Here is a 12,054-nt window from a genome sequence, read left to right on the forward strand (position 1 = left end):
TCAAAACCTAATAATGTTTTCGCATCATCATATAAAGACTGCCTTTCCTCAAGTGTCATTTACTGTCTTAGCATGGAAAGTCGAAATCTCAGGCAAACTTTAAAAAGAATGTTTGTTCTAAACATTGGTTGGAAAAATAATTTTGGAATACAGTATTTCTAGTTGAGTTGAAAGATAAGCATTATTAATCCATTAATATCACAGTAGAAAATTTCTCTAATTTTTGGTATGTCGCAACAGCTTTTCCTTAATTGGTGAGGGACCAATGAGGCTGGAGGCGTTGGGGGAATGTTAGCTACCATTCATGGGGACTTGTGCCATTGGCACAGAATTTCTAGATTGAAAAATTTCGAGGGGGAGAAGAAATAGAAAGGCCCAGGAAGGGTGGCCGATAAGTCTGTATGATAAGCTATCTTGGATAGACTTGTTTCTTACAACTTTTCCATTACTAAACTAGCATCTTTTAGGTTCAGTGTTTTTATATTAATTGCAAGAAAATTGCGTGTGATACAGTGGGGTCAATTTGAAATATCATTAAAAAATGAAGTGAAGATATCAGTAGTTTATAGTAGGAGAGCTGGCCAAAGATACTTTAAATTCACTCTGTGTACTTGTGCCTGTTTCTTAGTAACATGCAGGTCACATCTGTTTAAATTTTTCAAGAATTTCTTTAAAAATAGTGGTCAGTAGTCAGACGAGAGAGGTGACTGAACTGAGTTTTGGAAGTTCTTGGTTAATTTAGGATTTCTTGTGTTAGGACTTCGCCTGTATCCTTTTCTGTTCATCCTAGTCAATGTCTTATGATTGCATACATTTTCTGGATGCTTGAGCCATCAGATATCAGCTAGCTTTTTAAAATCACCTTTAAGAAGCAGTATTTTCTAATAGTAAATTTATAAACATCTTATACATCTTAGCTTTCATATATAGGGTTACTATGTATTGATTTGTAAACATTCACTGAGTTTTTTATTTCCACAGGGCTCACAACAACATTAAACCAGGATGCTTATGTTCTTAAGTCTATATTTGCATATACATTGACTCTTGATGGAAAGACTTAAGAAGATCAAGGTCTCACCATTTGTCCTCAATTCGTGTGACCATAAGATACTGATAGCATTGAGTCTTGAAATGATTTAATAATATGAGTGAGGATTTGCTTTCTCCATTAGAGCATTAAGCTAAAACTATCAACATTTTAAACCAAATTGCCTTATTTTTCTTCCAAACTTCATATATGTCTATCAGGTAATATAGGCTTGAAAATTGATATCCTGTGGTGCTAAAGTACAGTAGAAAGAGAGGAAAAGTGTATACATGTTTTATTTTAAATTGTACGAAAGGGGAATTTAAAAAATATGTAACTGCTGTTTATACATTGGCTCCTTACTGCTTATTAATCTGTATTGTACACATGATGGAATGAAGCAGAAGGTGGGAGTCGGCCTTTCTTTGAGTAACCACCACATGGCTCAGCATCTGTGCCAAACATAGGCGCTCCTAGTCTGGTCAGTGCCAAGAGGCTACCAGAACATGTGGCAGGTGGCTGGTGTTGGTGTCCCAGCTTCTAAGAGCCACCTGCTGCAGTTACCATGGCATGCTGAGTTGATGCACCAGGTGGCAGCAGCCATCCATTATTTCCAATGGAGACCTAGCCCAGGCCAAGGTAAAGTTAGTTAATAGCATTGGGATATAGTCACTGTAATGGTGCTATTAACAGTCAACACCATTGTATTTTTTAACTTCGTGTTCTATATCTCCTCAGCCATGTATCTTAAATATATTTTGTCATCATAATCTTTATGGTGGGGGCAGACTTTGCACTTATTGCAGTGCAACACTTGCACTTTAATTTCCTCCAACTGTCTAAAATTAGAGCAAATACATTGGCAATACAGCTGCTTTTGCTCTGAGCTACAATCATGGCTTTTCATGTTACTTACCAAGTGGTGTTTCTGGTTAGGAATCACAGCTGTAAAATTGATTTCAGTTCATTACACTTCTTCATGATGTTGCCCCTAAATTTTGCACACTATATTCTTGTATATTATTTCAAATAAATGGAAAAAAAAGTTGCTTATCTCTGACATTTACTGATTAATCTTGGCTGAATTTTATTTATGAGTTCTCAGAATAACAGGTTCAGGAGATGGAAAACATAAGGCAGATTCCTAACACTGCTAATTAGGAGGCTGCTGATGGGATTTTAAAAATTAAAAACAAAAATGTTAATAGCGGAACAAGAGCCATCAGAAAATAAGGACTTAGATGATTATCTACCAGTTATAGAGAATCTCTATAGAATAAAAATTTGTATTTTTCACATGGTATCTTTGTTACAAGGTTAAACAGCCCAAAGGTCTGCTTTTAATGATGGTATGACAAAGTGTAACAAAAGCCTTGCTTTATTTAAAGATAAGAGTATGACATACTTAAACAAGGCCATTTAACCCTGTATCTTAGCTCTGGGATGTGCCAGTGGTTCCTCAACTTTGTTGTCTATTGGAATCATTTTGGGGATTTTTTTTGTTTTGTTTTTTTAAATACTGGTGTCAGGCTCCCACTCCCAGACATGTTAATTAGAGTGCAAGTTGGGCATCAGGATTTTTAAAAACTCCTCTGGTGATACGAATGTGCAGCCAAATTTGGAAACCACTGAGCCTACATGCTTATTTAGTGAAGAAGGCAGGGTTGGGGGAAGCAGGGTACGTATTATATAACGTGTTCATATCCTTTTAAAAGAAGTGGGGACTTTGGGTTTATGTACCCATAGGAGGACTCGGTTATGGATGGAAAAGAAATTTTAGCCTTGTACAAAAATCTGAAAGAGGAAAACATCTTTCTGAAAAAATCAGGTCCATGGAATTAAAAGGTGATGACTCGACATTTTTATGCTAAAGTATAAAGTGCTAAAGAGGTAAATAAAGGTTGACAGGAAATACAGAACAATCAATTACATTCTTAAAATAGTGGATAGTAGCTGTCTTTTGGAGTATGTGTTAACTGCCAACTATGAATGGGTTAGCACAAAGTGGAGATCAACAAAGCTTTCATATTGTTACTGAAGAGCAGACATAGCCTTCTGAAGCAGCTGAACCATTATGGGATAAACTGGTGCAAATTCTTTGCCTTCTCTACTTCTCACTGATTGAACGTAAGCTTCCAGGGCTCCCCTGAAAACCAAAATGAAAACAATGTCAAAATATGACATAAATCACATAAAACAGATTAGGGGATACCAATATATAAAAATTATTAATAAGCTCATTTCTGGAACTGTTAATGCTCAGTTTCTCAAGCCAAGTGACCAACAGCCTTCACTCATTTACTGGTACTGTTACTATGGTGACTATGTTTAGAGTGAAAAACTATAACCATGTTTTCAGTCTGCATTGTTCTTAGTGGTCTAGTCATGTACTCAGAGCCCTCTGGCTGTATAAGTATGTTCTCAATTTCCCTCTTCCCTGCTTCCCTACTGAAGACGCCTGCAACGGAATAGGCACTTGTGCCTACTCCCAGAGCTCACAAGGGGCATCCTGTGCCTCTGAAAGGCATGCTCAAGAGTACAGGGGGATGGGGCCCTTTGACACATTCGGTAACACCAGTAGATGCATTATATTCCTGTTATTTGATGAACTATGAACAACCAACAACTAGAATAAATGCTCTTGGACTGTAATTATTGGCAAAATATATGATTGGGAGGCAGTCTGAATTTAATCAAGGGAATGTGGTACCATTCCATTATTTATGATTATGGTGTTCTCATGGATTAGGTTGGGGGTTAGCAAACTGCCTGCAGGCTGAATCTAGCCTGATGCTTATTCATTTATGTATTGTCTGTGGCTGCTTTCACACAATGGCAGAGTTGAATAGTTGAGGCAGAGACCATGTGGCCTGCAAAGTCTGAAATATATCTGACCCTTCTTTTACAGAAAAAGTTCATTAGTCCCTGAACCAGATCATCTGTTTAAGTGGAGCTAAAAAGAATGGCTACAAGATTAATTTTTAATTATTCGTCTGTTTAAGTACCAGATACACAAACACATTTTTGTCATAATTATATTTTCTTCAAAATTTCAGTTTGAGATTGGAGCATTTATGTAAAGATATAAGTTAATACCATTACTCAGTTCACACACAATAGCACTTAATTCTTAAGTGGTTTTCTTTTTGCTCTCAAATACTGAAAATACTAATCTAATTGGGTTTGTTCAAGATTTTTCATTGAATTATGGGGAATACCCTTCCCCAGAGTCTGGCTATCACTCATCAGTTTGTAGTGCCCTTCCATCCCACCAGCCACTGTCCACGTAAAGGGATTTCAAATCTCTTAAGTTCCAGCCCTGACCTCCCCCTCCTGATCTTTGCTTCTTCCTGTCCTCTGGACAGTTTTATCTGACTTGCTTCCAGGTAGCCCTCAAACTCACTTGTCAAAAAACGGGCAGCATTCACCCTGCCTTACCTTATTTCAACAAAGGGCACCATCAACTTAAGGTCTCTAAGTTCTTTTCCCCTCCTACACCTCAACAGTTACCAAATCCTATTAATTTGCTACACCCATTTCCACATCCAGTCCCTCCTCTCCCCTTTCCTTCACTTTGAACCCTTGCTATCTTGTGCCCTAATGATTGCTGTAGCCTCTTAGGTGGTGATCATCCTGGTGCTATTTCTCCCTTGTTCTGGTCAGTCTTCCATGTTGTAGCAAGAGGTCTCTCCCTGAAGTATTATAGCACTTGCCATGCCCTATTCTTTATAGGAAATGTGGAAAGGTCTGACTTCTGTATCAACAGTCTTGACTTAGCAGGGTCCAGCATTTTGGAATCCCTGAAGGCTGGCTGCATGCTCTGGTCAGTTCCTAGACTCAACCCAACTGAATACCAGCTTCATCATCAAGCTGCTCCCAGCCCTTTCTATGCTACTGCTGGGTTTTAGATAGCTTGATGTGGCCTAAAATCCTCAAATCATTAATTTCCATTTTTGTGTTACCAAGTAATGTGCAAAGCATGTTTGCCCCATTTGTATAGCCCAACCTGACTGCCCACCTAGGGAAAGATCAAGGGTGTCTGTTCATATATTACACTGAAATAAAGCTGTCTCTGCCTAACAAAGTAGGGTGTGCCAAAGGGCCTGTTTCTCTTTGGCCATACTGAATGTTTCAGTTAAAGAGCCACATTCTCTTAGCCCTTTGCACATTATCTTCCTGTCCTTAGAATACCCTTCCTTGCTTGCTTTCTTGCGCAGCTCTTTATCTCTTAGGGCTCAGCTTCAAATGCTCCCTTTTAAGAAAAGCCTTTTTTAACTCCAGGCAGCAGTAAAGAATGCAAACCACCTTGGAGTCACAAGGTTTGTGAAACTATCTAACTTCTGTATCAACAGCCTTGACTTAGTAGGATCCGGCATTTTGGAATCCCTGAAGGCTGGCTCCATGCTCTGGTCGGGGCAGGAGTACTTTAAATCAGGTATGTGGAGGGCTGGGCAAGCCCTTACTGAAGAAGTGTAGCTGTTTTAAATAAGATGTAAGTTCATACCATTACTCAGCTCACATACCCAGTTTTCAAGTCCTAGCTAACATACCACTCTCAACTGGCATGCAAGATGGAATTTAGTGCTCTTAGAGAACAATGTTTTGTGAGATGCCTTAGTTCAACTCAGAGATGACCCTTAATGGAGATACTTGTCTATGAAAAAAACTTGCTTCTTTTAGTAATATGCTTATAGTTGGTATGCCATCCTGGAAATTGTCTCCACTCCCTAAATGTAGTCCCTACAGAATCATATACAGTAAAGAAATCCACAAGAGCTCATCCGTCCTTTTTTGTTTTTTTTTTTTTTTTTTTGAGACGGAGTCTCGCTCTGTCACCCAGGCTGGAGTGCAGTGGCCGGATCTCAGCTCACTGCAAGCTCCGCCTCCCGGGTTCACGCCATTCTCCTGCCTCAGCCTCCCTAGTAGCTGGGACTACAGGCACCCGCCACCTCGCCCGGCTAGTTTTTTGTATTTTTCAGTAGAGACGGGGTTTCACCGGGTTAGCCAGGATGGTCTCGATCTGACCTCGTGATCCGCCCGTCTCGGCCTCCCAAAGTGCTGGGATTACAGGCGAGCTCGTCCGTCTTTAAGACAGTGAGATGTATGTATCAGTGTCTAAGAAGTGTTTATATTCACAGGAACTATAATCATTTCACAGTGAATGGGTTAGATATATTTGATGTACAAAAATCAACGTAGTTTCATTGGCATTTAAAAGGATAAGACATCACATAAATTACACAATATGTAGAAGAAAGATCAGAAATGAGTGGTTAGATTTTTGGGTAGTCATCAAGAACACCATCAGAAGTATGGGGGAAAAAAGATGAAGCTGCCCTCCCACATGAAATTAGAGCAAGATTTTCGAGTACTTATTAAATTACTTCATTTGCTTAAGCAAAACATTAGCTTTCTTGGAAGTCAGGCCAAGCATTATGTAACAGTCTTAACTCTGGTTTGTAACCAAAATAAGTAGATTATTGAGGCTATCCTTATTGGGAAAAAACGAAACACGATTAGTAGAGGAATGGTTTGTGGTAACATGGCAACACTGCTCAATGTGACAAAAACTAGCCAAGTGGAGGTTTTCATGGAGAACAACACTGATTTTTGTCAGGCATTTAAATATTCAGTGTGATTAGTAAGTACTGAAATGCGTAAGTGACGTAAAGATACACTACATGCCTCAATAAGCAGTTAAGCTCAGGATTTTCCCTGGTTCTGTCCTCCCTCTTGGTCCTATCTCAGACACTCTGTTCACAGAACTGATAGGTAGCTAGTGACATAGGGGTACCCGGAGGAGAAACATTACCCTCCATCAATGGAGATCTTGGGAGTTCTGCAGAAATACAGAAGAGCTGAGGGAATGGCTTCCAGACTGTGGACCCTGGACCACGGTGAGAAGGCAAGGGATCCAAGGATGCACATGGCACCAAGCATTCTCTGATGGTGTAGATAAAAGTACCACTAGGCTAATAAGGTCTGTGAACATTTTTGCCATCATAAAAGTGTACTTCTACTCAAAGAGGGCCATAAGAAGAAGAGTTGTTCTCCATGGCAAATATCCAGAGTAAATGGATTTGAGGCCAACCCCACCACTGTTACAGAGCTTAAGAAATCTTTGCATCAGAAACTCTATCTTTATTGAAAACACATTCAACAGTTACAGACCCACAGGCATAAGTCAGGTGGCTGCCTCTGCATCTGAGGGAGCACATGTGTCTGGGGCACCTGCCTGATGCGGGCTGAACACATACAACTGCCCCCACTTACACCACTTGGTCCCATGAGTAAGTCATTACTCTGATTTTCAAATGAACTTGACTAGTATTCATTTAAGCTCCAGAAAGCATCTGGTGTCCGAAGAAAACAGGAAGGCAGGATAGTTGACTGTTTGCCATTTGCTCAGCAGCAGTAGTTACACTATCCTCAATTTGCCCTATTTTATGACAACCTAACACATTACGCTGGGAGGAACAGAATGAATATACAACAAGGTTTGCCCCAGAAGCTAAAACAAATTTACTGACATTTAAAGAGCAATACTCACCCTCAGTTTGTCTACAAGGGAAAGAAATTCATCCAGTGGTGCTTCAGTATGCAAGAACAAAATTGTTTTGCAATAATACATAAGAAAGAACATTCTCTAGGACAAAAGTCCCCTCATTGCCAAGAGCTTGGGGTGCAGCAAGAGTATTTTTTTGAATCCCTGAAGGAGAGCTCAATTTTTTGCTAAGGACATGAAGGTTCTGGAATCAGCCATGTGTGGAGGGATGGGTATGCCTTTTTAAAAAAGCATGACAGTATTTCTGAGCATGATTTTCAGTTGCTAAATATAGGCTTAGCAACAGCACTGCTGATGAAATCACTCAGGAGACATTTTTAAAGAGAAGCAAAAGAAAACAGATTTGTGATGCACCCACAGCAGGACAACTGTTTTGGATGAACTCATTCCAACTTGTTAAGATGACAAAAATGACCAACTTGTTAAGATGAGAAAAATGAACCATGTTCAATTAACTGAATCCTCTTTTTAAGATTACCAAGTGTGCTGCAGCTAAGTGAATCTTTGGGACTCAGGAAAAATAATCCACACAGACATTGCAAATCCGTGTTAGCCCCAGGCCCAAACTCCTCACCTAAATCCAAAGCCTTTCCTGAGGGCAGATTTTACCAGGAGCATTCACGGGGGGCTGGTAACCTCTCCCATTTCTGTGTCAGATGTTCATAGCTGAATAACAGATAAGCAAGGAAAAAGAGCAGAGTCCGAGCTAGTCTTTATCCACATATATGCCCAGAGGGCTAGTGGCTTATGTAGGATGTGGGCACCAAGCTTGAGGGCTCAGGGTCACTTCTGGAAACAAAGCTGACAGGCTGATTTTCCAACTGACCTGTCGCAGCTTCCTCAGCAGTCTTTCATCCTAACTGAAATATGACCTACGCCACTGGCTGCACCCTGGACCTTCTTGAGGAGCTATAAAGAAATCCTGATGCCAGGCCTACCCCAGAGATTCTGAGGTAGGCGTGGGTGAGAGGCCTGGGCACTGGGAATTTTGCAAGCTGAGGAAATTACTCTTGTGCACACACGCGGCTTAGAACCGCCTCCTCATGTCAGCCCCGCTCTGGCTTTAGGGAACCCAACTCATCACCCGGCACTGAGGCCAACAGAGGGCCACTGGGTGTCCTGGCCCCAGACCGACACCCAGGATCCCCTGGGAGAGTTGAGAATGACTTCAAGAGCATTTAGAGGCACAACAGGAGTGAGTTTGAGGAATAAGGATGACAGAGGAGTTGAATGATGGCGTAAAGGTTTTCCAGCTTGGCTAGTCAGGTGATTGTGACCTCCCAACCAAGACAGGGAGTATAAGAGAACGAGAAGGTTTGAGAGAATAGAATTATTTTGACCATTTTGGGGTTGAGATTTCTGTGGGTGGTTACAGATGAGAGCAAGTTTACTGGGCCAAGGGTGCATCAATAGGCAGCCACAGACCTGGAGGCTCTTAAGTATAGAAGGGGCACTAGAGGCACGGGTCTAGATAAGCTCACCTGGGAACCAAGGCAGAGGGAGGATGAGAAGAACAAAATATGGGAAATGATAGCATTTAAGGAATGGCTGGAAGAAGATAATTCAGCATATGATGCAGAAAAAAAAAATGGCTAGAGAAGTTCGAACAGAAACAGATGGCTGTGGTGTAACGCAAGCTCTGAGAGGACAGGGCCATATCTCGGCTTACTTCGTATCCTCAGTTCCTGGCCCAGGGCCTACCATGCTGATAAAATGTGAGCTCAGCATCAGTAAAAATGTGTTGAGTCCCAGCTTATGAGTTTACAGAAGGACATGGTGGTCAACTCTAGCTAAAGCTACAGAGTGGTAAGAATGGGAATGTTTGGTGGCAGAGAGATCTCTGGTGACGGTGAGAGCAATTGCAGGGAAGAGTATTGCTTAATAAGCCATGTATGACAGTTAAAGCACCCCACCCTGGGCATGGTTGGGGTACATGGGGGTGTGTGCACATCTGTTTGAGGGCACATGCATATGTATGTAAATGCACTCATGGGGCACTACTAGAGGGCCATGGTATCCAAGTGGCTGCTGGGTTGTTCTTGTTTCCTCCTCAGAACTCTTTCGCACTTGGGTATTTTTAAAAGTTCACTCACATCTGTGTTCCACCAATTCAGTAACTGCAGCACATGAAAATGAAGTAAAAGATGTGGAGCTAGGGCAAAACTTTTCCTAGCAGATGATGATTTTCAAAGGTAGAAATGCATGGTCCTTAGGGTTGCATGGGACACAGGATTGCACATCAGGGATATGAAGGTATGGAATGAAAGAAAGCGGCCGGGCGCGGTGGCTCAAGCCTGTAATCCCAGCACTTTGGGAGGCCGAGACGGGCGGATCACGAGGTCAGGAGATCGAGACCATCCTGGCTAACACAGTGAAACCCCGTCTCTACTAAAAAATACAAAAAACTAGCCGGGCGAGGTGGCGGGCGCCTGTAGTCCCAGCTACTCAGGAGGCTGAGGCAGGAGAATGGCGTAAATCCGGGAGGCGGAGCTTGCAGTGAGCCGAGATCCGGCCACTGCACTCCAGCCTGGGCGACAGAGCGAGACTCCGCCTCAAAAAAAAAAAAAAAAAAAAAAAAAAAAGAAAGAAAGCAAAAGATGTTGTGGCCAACATTTCCAACTGCTGGCTGCTCCAGCACCTGTGCCTAGGCAGTGAAGTGGCCTGCCACTGGAAGGTGCAGTCACATGTGCACAACCCCAGGCACTGCTCCTTCATCCTCTCCTGCATCCCCACCCTCCTTGGGCTTCCAGCCCAGATGGGTGCCCCTGGAGCACCTGGCTTTACCTGATGAGGAGGAGCCTGTCCTTTTCAGATGGATGGTCATCCAGCCATTGAGAGAAGCGTGCGTGGGACCACTCTGCCCTCTGCAGGGTTGAAACACAATTAGAGAGTGCATACACATTCTTTAGTAAATGGCAGCAAGTGCTGGTTCAGAAAGCATTCTTAAGGATTCCCAAGGTGAAACTGCCTCGAAACCTGCCCAAGGGAAGTGGGAAGGGGCACAGGCCTTGGTGCACCTTTCTGACTGCCAAGGAGCCTTCTAGATTTGCCAGTTGATGGTGGGTCGGCAAAGAAAAGGGGCTGCCATCAAAAATTCTTTATGAACACAAATGCCTTGTGTCATTATTAAAGGTAAATTCTGGATGCATCAGGTAATTTTTTGCACTGCTGAGAAAGAAGATGCTGAGCAGTGGGAGTTTTCCTTTACTAATATCTGTTCACTGTCAAAGACAGACAACAACTAAACAAAGCAGCAGAGGGCCAGGAATCATTCAGTGAGTAGGGGCTCAGGATTCACACAGGTAATGGGAAGAGTCACAAAATGGTTCTAGCTTGACTTTATTACCTGGAAAGGAGATTTCAGCTCAGCGGGTGCTCTCGTGAACAAAAACTGAATAATGATGCTGAACGGAATCACATCCCCCAGTGCAGGACTATTGGCTACATGTTCACTTGCCTGGAAGAGCAGAGGTCTAGAGGAGAAAAACATGTTATTTCACACTGTTCAATATTGAAATAGGTGATCTGGTGGGACAATCATTCTCCCTGTAGAATAGTATTTTTCCTGGACTGGCTACTGAAGGAGCCCTCCACTGCTCAACCACCCTATTCAGCATTGAGACACACGCGCCTCTGCCTCCACACGCCCACATGCTCACAGGCTCATCTATCCTTCAGCTCCTATTCGACCCCCAGCTCATTGGTTTGTGAGTCTGACATCCACTGGACTCAGCAAATGCTCCTCATAAAGTTTATCTAATTACTAGGCTAAAAGCAAATAAAGAACAAAAGTAAAGCCTTCAAGTAGTTGTTATTAACAGATTCTTATCTTCGTCAATTGTTTTAGCTTTCATTTAAAATAGAATCCTTCTTTGAACCATAATCAAATGTGGGTACACTCAAACATTTTCTATACAACTTTTCAAAAAGGCAAATATGTCTTTGTATATACAAAGTTATTACTTTGCTGAACATTCCATCAAAAATTTGTGCTGGCTCCCTTATACTATATACATGTCTGGGTTTCACTGTCCACATTTTAGAGAAGGAGCAGGCAGGCAAATCCATTCCGCTACCAATTACATACCACCTTGTGCAAAAGGCTGGCGGGAATTATTTGAACTGTTACTGGCTTTGAGCTCTTATGGATGAGAGCTGATTAGAAGCGGAGCTGTGGACATTGAATCCCAAGTGGTAAGATGGCAGCAACATCTCTTGACAGATCAGATAATGATTTTGAACCATGTAAAAGAGCACTGTATTCTGGGGTCTTTCTTCACCCCAACTAAATTACTCTAATTATGAATGAAGGCCTGTACAAAATAGAGAAGCGAACTTCTTCCCTACACTAATGATAAGGTCTTATGTCAAGAGTCAGGAATGTTCTCAATAGAGAGCTGGTTCTCATTAGATACAGAATTATTATTAGTAAAGATGGCTTTAAATTAACTATTCTACA

General features: G+C 41.9%; 2 protein-coding genes across 12 annotated transcripts in view; one reads left to right on the forward strand and one right to left on the reverse strand.

Moving 5' to 3' along the window:
• HBP1 (HMG-box transcription factor 1) overlaps window positions 1-3,682 on the forward strand; it is a 35,178-nt gene extending 31,496 nt beyond the window's left edge. For all 7 annotated transcript variants that reach the window (XM_015447910.4, XM_005550490.5, XM_074035781.1 and 4 more), the window contains one exon: window positions 982-3,682. In XM_015447910.4, the coding sequence (XP_015303396.1) occupies window positions 982-999 (18 nt within the window). In that variant the 3' untranslated portion in view covers window positions 1,000-3,682. The remainder of the gene's footprint in view (window positions 1-981) is intronic.
• COG5 (component of oligomeric golgi complex 5) overlaps window positions 2,093-12,054 on the reverse strand; it is a 364,064-nt gene continuing 354,102 nt past the window's right edge. For 3 of the 5 annotated variants that reach the window (XM_005550486.4, XM_045387481.2, XM_074035780.1), the window contains 3 exons: window positions 10,942-11,068; window positions 10,380-10,459; window positions 2,093-3,176 (listed from right to left, as the gene is read on the reverse strand). In XM_005550486.4, coding sequence (XP_005550543.3) covers window positions 3,062-3,176; window positions 10,380-10,459; window positions 10,942-11,068 — 322 coding nt within the window. In that variant the 3' untranslated portion in view covers window positions 2,093-3,061. The remainder of the gene's footprint in view (window positions 3,177-10,379; window positions 10,460-10,941; window positions 11,069-12,054) is intronic. The other 2 variants (XM_045387484.2, XM_065541066.1) reach the window with 1 other exon arrangement.

Source organism: Macaca fascicularis, chromosome 3 (genome assembly GCF_037993035.2).
Source record: "Macaca fascicularis isolate 582-1 chromosome 3, T2T-MFA8v1.1".
In the NCBI taxonomy this organism is placed as follows: Eukaryota; Metazoa; Chordata; class Mammalia; order Primates; family Cercopithecidae; genus Macaca; species Macaca fascicularis.